At 39.3% G+C, this 16761-nt stretch overlaps 1 protein-coding gene across 1 annotated transcript in view; it reads right to left on the bottom strand.

Moving 5' to 3' along the window:
• Positions 1 to 3120: 3120 nt before the first annotated feature.
• The window catches only part of Eef1akmt2 (EEF1A lysine methyltransferase 2), a 33584-nt gene continuing 19943 nt past the window's right edge, over positions 3121 to 16761 (bottom strand). Inside the window, exons 5-6 of the mRNA XM_057777017.1 lie at positions 13021 to 13237; positions 3121 to 7703 (exon numbers count right to left, since the gene is read on the bottom strand). Coding sequence (XP_057633000.1) covers positions 7585 to 7703; positions 13021 to 13237 — 336 coding nt within the window. The 3' untranslated portion in view covers positions 3121 to 7584. The remainder of the gene's footprint in view (positions 7704 to 13020; positions 13238 to 16761) is intronic.

The following is a 16761-nucleotide window of genomic DNA, read 5'->3' as shown; positions in this document are numbered from 1 at the left end:
ATTTGGTTCCAAGCACCTACATAGGCAGCTCTCAACTGCCTGTCAAGGTTTCAGGAGATAAAAACACCCTCTTTTAATCTACATGGGCACTCCCCAAAATGGCGGGTTTTTTTTGGTTTTTTTTTTTTTTTTTTTTGGTTTTTTCGAGACAGGGTTTCTCTGTGGCTTTGGAGCCTGTCCTGGAACTAGCTCTGTAGACCAGGCTGGTCTCGAACTCACAGAGATCCACCTGCCTCTGCCTCCCAAGTGCTGGGATTAAAGGCGTGCGCCACCATCGCCCGGCAAAATGGCGTATTTTTACAGAGATAAATAAGTAAATTTAAAAATTGTTTTTAAAAATGTGCCATTTCTTCAGGAAAACAAGAAAATAGTTTCTTCTAAAGAAAAAAAAAAAGGAAAACTAGATCTGAGGGTTCTACGGCTTGCTCCAGGAAAGCCAGGCAATAATTGATAACACTTTTAAGATACAATGGATTGCTAGGTCTTCAGTCTTTCTCACAACAGTATCAGCATGACGAAAGTAAATTCTATCAGCTCATACTTGCCCATTTTTTGAGTTCTACTCCACAAAAGCAGAATACTGATACATTCGCGTTTTAAGAATTTTTCTTATCTTTTTAATTTGGCTTCTCTGGGCCTAAACTACAAGTCCACATCAATAGCTTAGAATGCCGCTAGAGAAGCCCTTTTAATGATTCTTCTAACTCACTGTGCTATAAGATTTTTAAACTCAGTAAGTACCCACTCAAGCTCTTTTTCTTTTTTTTTTCCTGGCTACTAGAGCCCATTTTGACATCTAAGCTGGAAATGAATGATCTTTCAACAACACCCCAGGGATTTTGGTAAGGTCATATTCAATCATTCATTAGTCTTGGTACCCGGTGCTTTTTAGAGTTCCATTGTAGAGCTGGTTTTATTCAGCATTTATGCAGCCTGTGGGCTAGGGTATTTGTCTGCTTAATGTTGAGCTTCATTTCTATGCCCCTAACATAAGAATCCATCAACTGACCAAAGAATTTCAAACTATTCCTCCACTTTCTAACAAATTGCATGGTGTGTATGAAGAATAAATTAGCATTAATTTTCTTCTATTAACTGTTAATAAGACATGTTCCTGCATTCTCCCTTCATCTAAGGACATCTCTGTTTCCTGCCTAACTAAAAGAAATGATAAGGATTTTCTCATTTTTTCCCCCCAAAATGTCTTTAAATCTACTGTGCTCCTTGTTTTCCACAGCCAAGCTCTAGGTTATGGCAGCCTTCTTTCAGCAGAATATACTGGACAGGTCCTTTCAGAGGCTATGCACACCCGCTGTAATTAGCTGGAGTGGTTACGACCGTGCAACACAAGACACTTGGTCTCCTACCCTGAAAACTGAGCGCTGCTTCTGCAGAAGATAGATCCTAGTTCACAGAAGCAAGCACAGGAAGTCAAAATTCACTCTCTCCCATGGAGACAAACTAATTGATTGTATTTGTTCTTATTTTCAATGTAGAACACCAGACAGTAAAACATCAGACAAATTCATACTATGTATATACAGATACAAATCTATAAACTGGGGAAATTGCATAGGTTTGGGCAGGGTGTGGTGACAAACTCCTATAATGCCAACACAGGAGACAGAGACAGAAAGATCAAGGATCAGAGCTCAGGGCTATCCATAGCTGCAAAGAAAGGTCAAAGCATTCTTAGATTATTTGGAAGACCTTGTCTCGAAAAAAAAAAAAGAAAAAAAAAAACTAGAGGAAAGAAAGAAAACAAACATAAAATCAAACAATTATATATGTGCCTCAAAACTGAGGTTTTTACTGTCATCTGGATGAGAATGAACCCTGTCAGCATGCAGTGGTACACTGCAGAGGTACAGAAATTCTAAAAATTTATAAAAGATATTACGGTCTTTTACATATGTTTGGCTCCCTTCTTTTCTCAAACAGAAGATTCCATGCACATCGGAGAGGAACAAGAAGAAAAACAAGCTTATTACTACAAGGTGGGGGGGGGGGAGAAGAGCAACTAAATTTGTACTTATTTTAAAATGGCTCAATGGCTCTAGTCAAGCTGCCAAGACATGGTATCAGGTTTGAATCACAGACCGAAGTGTCAGTCCCCAAAAGAAACTTGTATACCTGGTTAAAACAACATGTCCTCAATACTTTCTATTTTCTCATGGAGCCTGACCACCTGCCTGCAGCACTCACGCCTGATTCCCCATGGACCAGCAGGTTCTCTGGGGACCTGTGTTTCCCCACAACATGGCCTGTTGTGCTGCAGTAGCCCCAGTTCTTGCTTGCATTTCAAACAAGTTTCCTCAAAACGTCTTTTGATTAAATAAAACTACAATTCCAGTTTCTCTTTTTGTTTCTGTGTTTTGTTTGTTTGTTTTGAGGCAGGGTTTCTCTGTGGTACAGCTCTGTCTACCTGGAAACTTACTTTTTTTTTTTTTTTGGTTTTTCGAGACAGGGTTTCTCTGTAGCTTTGGTGCCTGTCCCGGAACTAGCTCTTGAAGACCAGGCTGGCCTCGAACTCCCAGAGATCCTCCTGCCTCTGCCTCCCGAGTGCTGGGATTAAAGGCGTGCGTGCGTCACCACCGCCCGGCCAGGAACTTACTTTGTAGACCAGGCTGGCCTTGAATTCACAGAGATCCACCTGCCTCTGCCTCCCAAGTGCTGGGATCAAAGGCATGCGCCACCACTGCCCGGCCAATTCCAATTTCTTATCCACAGAACACAGGCATCATTCCATCCCGTGCTACCCTTCTCTGTACATGCATCACTTCATTCACGTACCCACATACTTAAGAGGTAACAATATTAAACTTTAAAATAAAGTGTTTATAGTTTATTTCATAAACTTTAGAGATATTTAATGACTAGGTTTCTAACAGTTTGGTACTATCTGAAAATACTAATTTCTTGTTAGCATTTTCAAACCTTCTATGTGTTATGATTTCAACCATTAAATGTCTGGCTTCTAGTAAGATTAAAGTGCTAAGAAGAAATAGCAAGTCCTTTCTTTTTTCCTTTAAACCTTATCAACAGCTTCACAGTGAAAAAAGAAAAAACCTTGGGCTGGAGAGATGGCTCAGTGGTTAAGAGCATTGCCTGCTCTTTTTTTTTTTTTTTTTTGGTTTTTTGAGACAGGGTTTCTCTGTGGTTTTGGAGTCTGTCCTGGAACTAGCTCTTGTAGACCAGGCTGGTCTCGAACTCACAGAGATCCGCCTGTCTCTGCCTCCCGAGTGCTGGGATTAAAGGCGTGCGCCACCACCGCCCGGCCATTGCCTGCTCTTTCAAAGGTCCTGAGTTGAATTCCCAGCAACCACATGGAGGCTCACAACCATCTGTAATGAGGTCTGGTGCCCTCTTCTGGCCGTCAGGCATACACGCAGAAAGAATATTGTATACATAATAAATAAATAAATAAATATTTAAAAAAAAGAAAAAAAAGAAAAAACCTCTACCTTTGCAAACAGAACAAACATGCCCCACAAAGGGACTCAATCAACAACAACAGACACATCCCACGCTAACTGTGAGCCAAGGTGCTCAAACAGAAAGTGATCTACTGGACTGATACTTAGTATATGCTTCAGATTTACCCTCTTAAAATTCTAAGAGTACTTACTTCTATGTATTTAATTATTTATTTTAGACAAGTTCTCACTAAATAGTCCCAGCTCGATTGGAACTTACCATGTAGAGTAATGTTATTTTTTAAACCAAAGGCAATTTTGGAATACCTTTTATTTATAAAAAAATAAAACCCATCTCAATAAATTATAAAACAATACAACTCTACAGTTTAAAGACCTCTGCCTAGGGAAGGCATGCTGTGCAAGCGTGAACTTGAATCCCCAACACCTATGGAAAAGTTAGCCATGGGTGTATGCTCCAGAGCTGGCAGACGCAAACAAGCATGTCCTTGGAGGTTGCTGGCCAGCTACCTAGTTCAAACACTGAGCTTCAGGTTCAGTAGGAGACCCTGCCCCAAGGAAATAAGGAAGACAATATAAAGCAGCAATATAAGAAGATACTTGGGCTGGGTGTGGTGGCGCTCGCCTTTAATCCCAGCACCTGATCAGGAGGCAGGGGCAAGTGGATCTGAGCTCAAAGCCTGGTCTACAAAGTGAGTTCTAAGACAGCCAGGACTAAGTAGAGAGATCTTGTCCCAAAAAAATAACAACAAAAAGATACTCAAAGTCTTCCTTTGGCTTCCACATGTGTAGCCTATGTACTTGCATGTGTGTGTTAGTGCACACTAAAAAGATCCCATATCTCATAAAAAAAAATTTCTAAAAGCTTAAATTGTACATATTTTAAAGTAATTTCTCACATTTTGCATTCTAAAATAAAAGCTATTCCAAAATCAATATTTTTTATTCAAAGTCTATATAATTGTCTCCAAATATTGAAAAGAGAACTCATAGCCTTAATGGTCAAGCTGACAGAAGTTACAGGCTTGTCCTCCTCCTCTACCCCTCAGAACAAAAACCATATAATGCTGAACTAGGTAGGCTAAATACTAAAAGAATATTTACCATTTAAAAAAATGTTTTGAAATCCAATATTCCCAAAAAGCTGAAAATCATCAAAAGTTATATAACTTTTAAAAATTTATTTTACATATGCATATTTTGTCTACATGAATGCTTGCACACTACATGCCTGTCTGGTGTGCAAGGAGGCCAGAAGAGAAGATATTGGACCCCTACAAACTGGAGTAACAGATGGTGTGAACCACGTGAGTTTTGGGTAAAAACCCAGGTACTCAACCGGGCGTTGGTGGCGCATGCCTTTAATCCCAGCACTCGGGAGGCAAAGGCAGGCGGATCTCTGTGAGTTCGAGACCAGCCTGGTCTAGAAGAGCTAGTTCCAGGACAGGAACCAAAAGAGCTACAGAGAAACCCTGTCTCGAAAATCCAAAAAAAAAAAAAAAACCCAGGTACTCTGCAGGAGCAACAAGTGCTCTTAACTGCTTTCCAGTACTCCCAAAATTACATAATTAAAAAAAAAAATACTAAGACTCAATACTAAAATATTATCCCAAATACCGTTTCCTTAAATACTAGATATATAGACGATACATACACTTTATCTTTTTCAATATATAAATGCCCTCCAGATAAACCAGCTCTTAGAAAGAGTACCTCGTCTCTATCTCCCTCTTAGTTCACACAACTGACAATCCCCTTGCACAGAAAGATAAATGACAAAACTCAGTTTTCATTTTTCTTTTGTGTGTGGATGCTTGCACGTGTGCACTGCACACGGGTATGTATGTTGTGGAATATCAGTTATAAAGGTGTGTTATATTTGCTTCTGCCTTTGTAAACGATGCACAGATATGTCACATTTGTTTGATTAAATAAAATTAACCTGGTTAACTAAGTGTAGTGAGGGTTCTTTGGTGGGGGCTGAGCAGAAGGATGGCCCTTTATCAGGAGACCTGAAGAAGGAGAGGAGTTTAGCTACTTGCTACTCAGTCTCTCTGAGCTAGCAGGACTTCTCCACAAACTGAATCCTGAGTTCTTTAGAACAGAGATTTAGATCAAGAGTTTAGATCAAGCCATAAGAGAGCCGGTGCCTGAGGAATGGATATCCCAGCTGGCTGTGAGGCATCAGAACTGCTGCTGGTAGGTGCGGAGTTGCAATGCCAGTCGGGACAGCAGTTGCTTTAGGTGCCGGCACTACCCTGAATGCGAAACAAGGAATCTTTCTCAGTTGTCCTCAACTTTATTTTTTGTGAACTTATTTTATTAATTTATGATTTATGACTTATTTTATGAATTTATTTTATTGTCAGTGAACCTGGAGCCAACGGATTCACTTAGGCTGCCTGGCCATCACGCCTCAGGGTCTCTGGTCTCTGCTCAGCAGCACTGAGATCATAAGCAATACTGCGCACACAGCACTTTACACAGGTGCAAGGGGTCTGAACTCAGGGCTTCATGTTGACATGGCAATTTTTTTTTTTTTGAGAAGGGGTTTCACTGTGTAGTCCAGCCTTTTAACTCCAGTTTCTCCTCCTACCTTAGCCTCTTGAGTGCTAAGACTACAGGTGTGTCATGCCTTGCATAAAATTCAGTTCCTGGGAAAGGACAGTCCCTCAAAAACAAATAGAGATAGTAAAGAGTAATAATGGATGTCATGAGACTCAGGTGACTAACTCACTATTCTCAAAGTCCACAGTCCAGTACTAGTCAGTCAGTTGTTAGTGATCAACACTAACAAAGGGCTACACAGCTCCTAAAAGAGTCCACCTGAATTTTGTATGTAGCACTGACTTAGATACTATAAAGACAAAGATTTAGCACCTGGGAGTAGACTATGTTAGAAAAAGAATTCTAAAGTCAGCCAAACCCAACTATGAATCTTGGCTTCACCAGGTACTATCTGGCCTCGCAAAAGTGTCTTCACTTAGGGGCTGGAGAGATGGCTCAACAGTTAAGAACACTGGCCCTCATCCAGAGGACTTGGGTTCAATTCCCAGCACCCACATGGAAACTCACAACTGTCTATAACTCCAAGACCTGATACCCTCATACATATATGCAGGCAAAACCACCAATGCACATTAAATAATTCTTTTTAAATTAAGAATATGGGGGGTGGCTGAAAAGATGGTTCAGAGGTAAAGAACACTAGCTGCTCTTCCAGAGGATCCTAGTTCAATTCCAAGCATTCACATGGTAGCTCACAACTGTCTGCAACTCCAGTTCCTGGGGATCTGACACTCTCACACAGACATACATGCAAGCAAAACACCAATGGATGTAAAAAAAATAAAAAGGAATCATTAAAAGTGTCTTCACTCTTGGCTGCAGCTCTCCTATGCATAAACAAGTAAAACCTTGGGAAAATACCTGGAGGACTCAATGATTTAATAAAACATCATTAGTTAACATGGAACTATTCTATCTCCTTAAACTACCCATCTCTCCTCCACAGGGTAAAGTTACCAGTGTGGTGACTCACACCTTTAATCTCAGCACTGGGGAGGGAGAGGCTGGTGGATCTCTGAGTTCTAGGACAACCAGAGCTACACCGCGAGACACTGTCTCAAAAATAAATAAGTAAATAAAAATATTTCATCAATTTCTCTGATTTTGCTTAATAACATGACAATCAGGGAGCTCTCCAAGTTATCATCACAAAATGGCATTGCTTAACATACTTCATAGTCTATTACACATAAGAAAATTCTTAACTATTCTGGTCTTGAAAGAGCTTGGTCGAATCTTCATAAAAGTCATTTTCAATTCTACTTTTATAAACACACAAAAAAACAAGAATATATGCTTCCTGTAAATTCATACTGCCTTGAGGCTTTCAACTGTTTAATAGTTACAGAAAACTGCTATAAAATACAAGAAAAATATTTATATGTCAAATACAAAATACAATTTTAAGTTATTCTTAGTTGATATCTGAATAGTGATTCCCATGCTTGTGGTTTCCCACCACCCCATTACCTGTACTCAATCTGCGCAGCCCTGGTGCTTCCTAAGTACTTACTAAGCACTACTCGTACTTGCCCCTTCTCTATCGGGTTCACTGTGCTGTACAGTTTCTTCTAGAAAGCTAACTGACTTTGTCCAAGGAAGTCTCACTTTTTTGAAAAACCAAAGCTGCTACAGTGTTTCCAGATCTACCTCCAAAGCTGAACTTGGGTGTTGGTAGCTCTTCAAAAAGCTCAAATCCTGTAAGACAAAATTAAAATATCTGTGTTAGAAATATCTGTACCAACAACATTCTTTCAAATCATTTCTAAAAGTGATTTCAAACTGGTAACTGAGCCTAATTTTGCAATTGTTTTTCCAGTTCATCCCCCATTTTTTCTTTTTTAAATGATCAGGGACAAAAAGGACCAAAACCAATCAGCACGGAAGTCTTACCCCCGTTTTCTCTGGTCCTGCTTACACTACCTCCCCGCCACCTCCTTTAGTCTATCTCTCTCTCCTTGGTAGGAAGCAGCTGTGATGCACTGAATTCTTGCCGTGTGCCAGCACTGCTTCTTATGTGGCTTTTTATGTAGGAACTCAACCACATCACCAATACAAAGGTATGTAATACAGAAAGGTTAAAAAACTTAAAAGAAAAAATGAATTTGTAAATGATGAGAAAGTTTTGAGAACAGACCTCTCGTGGTTACATAACATGGATGAAGTTACCGAACTGCACACTTAATTCATTACCTATGATCTATGGATTTAGTTGTATTTGGTTTTTCTGAGACAGGGCCTCATATAGCAGTGGTTGGTCCTATAGTTTCTATATACCCACAGATGACCTTCAAACTCCTGATCCTCCCGCCTCCACCTAACAAATACTAGGATTAAAGGTATACACTGCCATACTCAGTCTGAATCATTCACTTAAAAACAGTTAAAATAGTAAAAATCTTATGGGTGTTTTATCACAAATTTTAGAAGAAGATTATATGAAAATACCCAAACCAAATTACTACTGTCTTGGAAGAAATTATAACTTTCAGAGCACAGAATGCTTTTAAAAGAAACACTTATTTAAAACCCAATGTCCTAGGTTCAAGTCTGTTTTCCCACCTCTAACTAAGAGATATATTTGCTCAAGGAATCTTTGCCATGAGCCTGAATTTTATTCATAGATGGTACACAGCAAAACCTCCATGTGACTTTGTAAAGATTCAAATAAAATAACTAGTGTTTCCCTAAACTATAAAATGAGCTGTAAATGTATATTTTATGGGAGTTGTTTGAGTTTTTTGCTTTGTTTTGTTTTTTGAAACAGGTTCTCACTATGTAGCTCTGGTTGTTCTGGAACTTGCTTTATACACCAGGCTGGCCTCAAACTCAGAGACCCACCTGCTTCTGCCTCCCGAGTGCTGGGATTAAAGACGTGCACCACTACTGCCTAAGGCCAGTTTAGTCATCATAGTGAGTACTAGCCAGGGCTACAGAGAGAAACTCTGTCTCAAAATAAACAAACAAAAAACCACCAGGGTATTTCAGTGGTAGAATACTGGCCTCTTATGTGTAAGGCTTGGGTCTGGAATTGAAGCCTATAAAAATAATAGTAAAACAAAGCAGAAAGGTCACTAAACAACTAAACAAATACATTGGGCTGCAGAGATGGCATAGCAGGTAACAGCACTTGCCACCAAACCTGGGGACCTGAGTTCAATCCCCAGGATCCACATAATGAAAGAAGAGAACTGATTCCCAGGGGTTATCTTCTGACACATACCCTACCAGCAGCTAAATAAACTGTAATAAAAATGTTGAGAAAAACATTTACACTGTACGAACAGTAATACTGAGGAAAACTGCACAATTCATTTCAAATATGGAAAAAAAAAAAAGAACCTTTAAGGACTGGTGAGGCACATGAGCTGACAGAGGCAGCTCACACAGGCCTCAAAAGGTTCAGGCCAGAGGGGGTCTCAGCACTGAGAGGGAAGTAGACACAGGCTCCCACTCAAGAATCTACCTGTAGTTGATATATATCCACTAGCAAAGAAAAATTCAGTTTTCTCCAATGGACTCTCATTGTATCAGCCATACTTCAGGACAAGTCCCATGTACAGGCGTAGTGGGCCAACACAAAGCACACTGAATGGTGGGCTGGTTTTTCTGTTCTGTTTTGTTTTTCGAGACAGGGTTTCTCTGTAGCTTTGGAGCCTGTACTGGAACTCGCTCTGTAGACCAGGCTGGCCTCAATTTCACAGAGATCTGCTTGTCTCTGCCTCCCGAGTGCTGGGATTAAAGGTGTGTGCTACCACCGCCAGGCTCAATAGTGTTTTGTAGATTGTCTCATTACATTGGGCTTTACTGCTTATTTATTTTTATTTCCATTTTTATGAGATTTTTGGAGTTTTTGTTTGTTTGTTTGGGGGGGATTTGTGTGTGTTTCTTGATCTTTTTTACTTTTAGGTTTTATTTGCTTTTAAAGAGAAAATGAACATAAAGTTAGGTAGAGAGGTAGGAAGGGTCTGGGAGGAATTGGGAGAGGGATGGAACATGATCAAAGTACATTGTATGAGAAAAAAAGACTGGTGAAGAAAGCTTCATTCTAAGCCAATGGATTGTGGCAGCCAATCTAGACAGCTCACAGGGAGGCCTTCAGCAGTGACATGGGGCAGAGTACTCTGGTGCTGTCTTGCTTCTAAGTTCAAGCATCATTTTCTAAGCAATACAATCATAAAAGTCTCTAATGCTATGTAATTGTTTTTAACACATCCTATTAGAACATTTTCCTTGTTTTAATTCTCCATTTAGTTCTAAAACTGAAATTAAAGAGTTTACTCAACAGTTCTCAGACACACTAACATTTTAAAGCACAGTATTTCAGGCTAAAGTCTGTTCCTCATTACCAGAGACAGCCAAAGTGTTTATGTCTGTTGGTTCCAGGGTAAAAGAGAACACCTGTATCTAAGAACCAGGGGAAAACGTGCTCCACACAGCAGAACTGAGCATTTATTAAAACTGTTGAGCTTTGGAAAGACAGGCTATCGATAGAACACAACTGTTCTTTGGGGGTTTTGTTTGCTTGTTTGTTTTTTGGGGTTTGGTTGTTTGTTTGTTTTTTTTCTTTTTCTTTTATTTTTTTTTTTTTTTTTGGAGACAGGATTTCTCTATGTAGCCCCTTGCTATCCTGGAACTCATTCTGTAGACCAGGCTATCCTCGAACTCAGAGATCCACCTGCTTCCATCTCCCAAATGCTGGGACCAAAGGGGTGTACCACAACTGCAGGGCTAGAACCCAACAGTTCTAAGAGAAATAAATGTAACATGGAAGATACTAAAATTGATGACATAAAATACAGTAAATCACATCTTAGTTGCTGGAAGTAACAGTTATGAAGCCCAAAGCTCACATTTTCAGTAATAAATGCTTCAGGTTTTTCATTATAAAACCTGCCAAAGCCATTGAATGTACAAGAGAAGACACAGGGCATGTTCTCTCTGCCTAACCCTTTAATACTAAAAAGAAAACAAAATCTAAGATAGGTGCACGTAATATGATGCAACACAGTTACAGAAAACTGGGCAGTAAGCTCTCTTAAGGGAGATAATTTCTCATTAACTTGTGAGAGGGGGTCAAAATGTAACCAAATATTTAGTCTAGAATCATTTACTTAATACTTCATCCTGAAAATTCCTTCCATTCCTCTATAAAATAATTAGTACTAACCCTGAAAAAGACTCCAAGGAAAAGGTAAACAAATACCAAAAAGTTTTCAAAGTACTTTCCCAGGAATGTCTCTATGCTGCATAGATAAACTGGATGTGGGATGCCCTTCCATATGCTGTGAATGTCTTATTACAATTCGTTAATAAAGAAGCTAATTTGGCCAATAACCAGGCAGAACAGAGCCAAGTAAAAAATCCAAACAGATACAGAGAGAAAAAGAGTCGAGTCAGGGAGATAATAGCAGTGGCAGAGAAACAAGATATAAGTTAACAAACCACAAGCCTTGTGGTAAAATATAAACCAACAGAAATGGGTTAATTTAGGTTGTGAGAGCTAGTTAATTATGAGCCTGAGCTAATAGACCAAATAGTATGTAAGCCTCAGAGTGGTTACTTGGGAACTGGCGGGCAGGACAGATATTTCCAGTTAAACTAGAAGGTAAAATACTTCTTGAAGTGTTTAAGAAAGAGTCTGAGAAAATTCCAAATGTTCTATGTATAGAGATAGTTGATTCTTAAGGCTCACAAAACTCCCTTTCAGTAGACAGTACGAGTATTACCTTTGGCTAATGGGGCAGGAAAAAAATCCTGCCTGGCATAAAAAAAGGCAGAAGGAGTCAGGCAGTGATGACATACACCTTTAATCCCAGAATTTAGGAAGCAGAGGCAGGTGGATCTCTGTGAGTTAGAGGCCAGCCTGGTCTACAGATCAAGTTCCAGGACAGTCAGGGCTACAGAGAGAAGCCCAAAAACACACACACACACACACACACACACACAAAAGGCAGAAAGGAACTTCCTCAAGAATCAGTATGCAGAACGATTAATGATTCCCCATTTCATTCTTCTGCAATGTTAAAAATAATTGCTCTATATATATTAGAAATAGACAAATGCAGAGGCAGGTGGATCTCTGTGAGTTCGAGGCCAGCCTGGTTTACAAAAGCTAGTTCCAGGACAGGCTCCAAAGCCACAGAGAAACCCTGTCTTGAAAAACCAAAAAAAAAAAAAAAAAAAAAGAAACAGAAAAATCTTAATACTTAAATGACCCCTAACACAAACCATAAAAACTACATATAATTAAAACATTCACCGGGCTGGGCGGTGGTGGTGCACACCTTTAATCCCAGCACTTGGGAGGCAGAGGCAGGCAGATCTCTGTGAGTTCGAGACCAGCCTGGTCTACAAGAGCTAGTTCCAGGACAGGCTCCAAAACCACAGAGAAACCCTGTCTCGAAAAACCAAAAAAAAAAAAAAAACCATTCACCGGGCAGTGGTGGTGCACACCTTTAATCCCAGCATTCAGAAGGCAGAGGCAGGTAAATTTCTGTGAGTCTGAAGCCAGCCTGGTCTACAGAGAGTTCCAAGATGGCCAGGGCTACACAGAGAAACCCTGTCTCAGAAAACCAAAAAAAAAAAAAAGGAAAAGAAAACTAAAACATTCCTCATGTACTTCCATTTACATGAGTGTAGATTCACAAATTAGTTCACTGAAGTCAAAAGCACAGCACATGTGCTCTGAATCTCAGGATCTCAGGATAGATCATACAGCTTAAATAAAAGATTGCATTGCTTAAATAAAGAGCTTGGTCTTTACAAGCTCATAAATTTTAGTACTTAACTGCCAGGATTTCTGGGAAAAAGGTTAAAAAGGCCTTTGGATCCCAACCAATTTACTTCTCTGTGCTTTGTATACACAGTTCAAAGTTATTACCAAGGTCATTAACACAGAAGAAAAGCAGGCAATTCCCACAACCAGAAATGTAAAATACTGAACCCAACAGGGGAGCCAAGCAGAGGTATAAAGCCCAAGAAAGTAAACATTCAAACCCATGCAGCCAGTTACCTTCACTGAACACATCTAGCAACTCTGCCTTGGTCCAATTACAGGAGGTTATTAGAAAAAAGCCTTTTACTTCCAACACCCTGGAGAGAGACATCACATATTGCTTCCTCTTCTCAACTGCATTGTCAGGATTAAGACTTATGGCATCGAAAGTCCCTTTGTCAACACAAACATGAAATCCAGACAGCTTTGTGGAAAGATTCAAAAAGTCTTCTACCTATATTAGAAATGAATGTTCATATGAGAACAACTAACACAATCTTTATAGAACTTAAGTGACAACATGTAAAGGTTAGAGATAAAAGAGTCCATTATGATGGCATTTTACATATAATAAACATATTTTCAACTTTATAGCTAACTTTTATGTGCTTTATTTCCGAGATCATTAAAGTCAAAATTAGAAGAGAGTTTGATAGTGTTTCCTGGACATTTCAAATCTCTACAAATTTGGAAACAAATCAAAGCCAGGAATACTGGTTCAAAACCCCAGTATACAAAAAGTTGATTCTTATGAAAATATTTAACATATTTATCAAAATGATAAAATTTATTTGGAACCCAGGCCACTGCAAATAAAACTTATGACTTACACTCCCATCGAGTGGCCTAAAGTAAATAAAGAATTACCAAATTTTCCTTTGTTTTGATTCAGCAGCTCACAAAGCTTCTAATGGATATTACAACAGGCATGAAGCTTAAGAAATTAAGGGACTATTTAAACTATGATTACTCTACTTGCTAAATATCCTGTACTTTAGCTTTTAATAATTCATCAGCATCCTGCTTTTAACCACCTAATAGGATTTCAGTATTTGAAATAGTGATGTGCCCTAATTTTGTAATACAAAAATTTACTAATGAATTTAATTCTAAAATTTGGGGGAGGGGGTTCAAGACATGGTTTCTCTGTGTACCAGCTCTGGCTATCCTAGAACTCACTTTGCAGAACAGGCTGGCCTTGAACTCACAGAAATCTCATCATTAATACAATTTTAGTAATGAAAGTAAATATCTAAATCAACCCTTAAAATGTATACTATGTATTGGCATGTGTGCTTTTGTGTGTGTGGGGGGGTCTCACACACACATACACAGAGATAGAAAGAGAGAGAAAAGAGAGAGAGGGAGAGAGGGTCTCACACATGTAGCCCAGGCTCTCCCAGATCTGCTACAGTGCTGAATGAAATTGCAGATATACACCAGCACAGTACACTCAGCATGTCCTTCTATTTGAGGATGGGAACCTTTCCTGCTCTCATAGCCAACGCACAGAACTCATTACATCTAAATCAAAATAAAGACTACAAGAAGAGCTCACTCTGGGGACATCCTCAAGCTAAACACCTGTACAAAACATTCTTGGATTCCAAAGGTATTTCATGACATTCCTACTCATTAGATACAGGATATAACAGTAAGTAGAAGAGTAAAGAAACCTGTGTTAGAATATAGTAGCTTTGTGTTTTATAAAGGGAGAGATAAACAATAAATAAGCTGCCATTGTTTAAGAGCATCTTCCAGAATACACACATTGGAAATCTAAACACAATCATATATTAACAGTATTTGGAAGAGGCCCCTGGAAGGTGATTACATCATAAGGGCTCTTTCCTCATGAACAGACTAATGAATTAATGAGGGATTAGCATTGTTATAAAGCAAGCTTTCTCTGGCTCACTGGTCTGCTATGATGCAGAAGGCCCCTCACCACATCATCTAAGAATCATCCTGAACTCTCGTGCACTCACAATCACATACTCACAGAGACCTATAATTTTTTAAAACTTTATAGTATTTTAAGGTTCAGACTCAATGGGTAAAGTCTGTCACCAAACTAGACAATCTGAGTGGATCTTCAGGACTGGCAAGACAGCGAGAACCAACTCCCACAAGTGTCTATTGACCTACACAAGTATGCTGTAGTGCATTTACACACCACACAAAATAAATAAAAAAATAAATGTAATAAGATAGATAATGATACTATTTCAGATAGTGCCAGCAAGATGGTTCAGCAGGTAAAGCCTTGCCACCAAACCTAAGCTTGAGCCCGAGGATTCACATGATGAAAGGCAAAAACCAACTCCAGCAAGTTGTGCTCTATCTCAATTCATGAACACATGAATGTCCACACAAGTACATATACAAAAATAAATAAATGCAATTTAAATTTTAAAAAACAAATTACAAATGCTTAATAATATTATACCATAAAATATCTCTTAAAACACGTTCTAAATAAAGTACTATTAGGAAAACAAAAACTGGGACTGGAGAGATGGCTCACCAATTAAGAGCACTGGCTGCTTCTCAGTGACTCTAGGTTCGGTTATCAGCACCCACATGGCAGCCTATGGTCACCTTTAACTCAAGATGTAGAGTGTCTGCAGCTCTCTTTTGGCCTTCTCAGGCAAAACACCAATACACATAAAAATAAGTGAATCTTAAACAAAATAAAAATAGGGCCTGAGCTCAGTAGATAAAGGCACTTGCCACCAAATCCAACAAACTAAAAGGTTCAATCCCTGGAGGACACATGGTGGAAGGAGACCCACCACTATCACAATGGAACATGTATCTGCCCACCACACACACAATAAATACATGAGTATAATTTTAAAGAGAAAAAGCTCAGCATGGTAAACTAGGAAGACAAATCTTTTGTATAAAAAAAAAAAAAAAAAAAAGGGTAGCCTGAGTTGGCCTTGATTGCATATGCCTTTAATCCTGGCACTCAGGATTTCTGAACTTGAGGCCAGCCTGGGTCCACAAAGAGAGTTCCAGGACAGCCAGAGCTACACAGAGAAACCATGTCGAGAAAAAAAAAGGGGGGGGGAGGGCTGAAGATGGAGTTCAGTGGCAGAGTTCTTATCTAACACGTTAAAAGGAATACATTGGACTCCAGCACAAGGAAGAGGCTTTCTAAAGCCAGCTGTGCCATCTAGGTTCCGTGCTGAATACAAAGGGGAGCCAATGGAGGTCTGTAAGCAAAACAGTAATGAAAGCCAGGTGGTGGTGGCACACACTTTTGATCCCAGCACTCAGTAGGCAGAGGCCAATCTGGTGTACAGAGTGAGTTCCAGGACAGCTAGGGCTACACAGAGAAATCCTGTCTCAAAAAACAAAAACAAACAAATAACCAGAGATGTAAGCCAATCTTCATTTAATTCACTCTATTTTGTAGCATGGGAGTGGTGAGGCGAAGAAACAAGGTTGACTCCTGGATTTTAAGTGTTCTAATTTCCTTCTGTTGCTGTGAGAAAACACTCAGACGAAAAGCAACTCTAGAGAGGAAAGGACTTATTTTATCTTCTAGTTCCAGGTCATATGCCAGGAAGGAAGTCAGGACAGGAACTCAAGGCAGGAACCTGAAGCTTTCTGACTTTCTCACAGGCTGAAGCTTGGCTAGTAGCTTCCTTATATAGTCCAGCTATGCTAGGAATGGTGCCACTCATAGTGGGCCGGGCCTTCCTATATCAATTAATAATCAAGACAATCCTCAAAGATATGCCCACAGGCCAATCTGATCAAGACAATTCTTCAATTGAGGTTTTCATCTCTGATGACTTTAAGTTGACAATTAAAGCCAAGTGGGACAAAGAATTAAATAAAAATGTCTGAATTTACATTAATAACATCCTATGCATTTACAAGTCTTTTTTAAAATATAAGTCATTTTCTTTGAGAAATAAAACAACCAAATCCTGCCATAGTCACAGCTGAAGTGGCTGTAGCCTC

This window comes from Chionomys nivalis, chromosome 8 (assembly GCF_950005125.1).
Source record: "Chionomys nivalis chromosome 8, mChiNiv1.1, whole genome shotgun sequence".
NCBI classification, from domain to species: domain Eukaryota; kingdom Metazoa; phylum Chordata; class Mammalia; order Rodentia; family Cricetidae; genus Chionomys; species Chionomys nivalis.
Note: the sequence above shows the minus strand (reverse complement) of the source record. Positions and strands in the feature narration are given on the sequence as shown.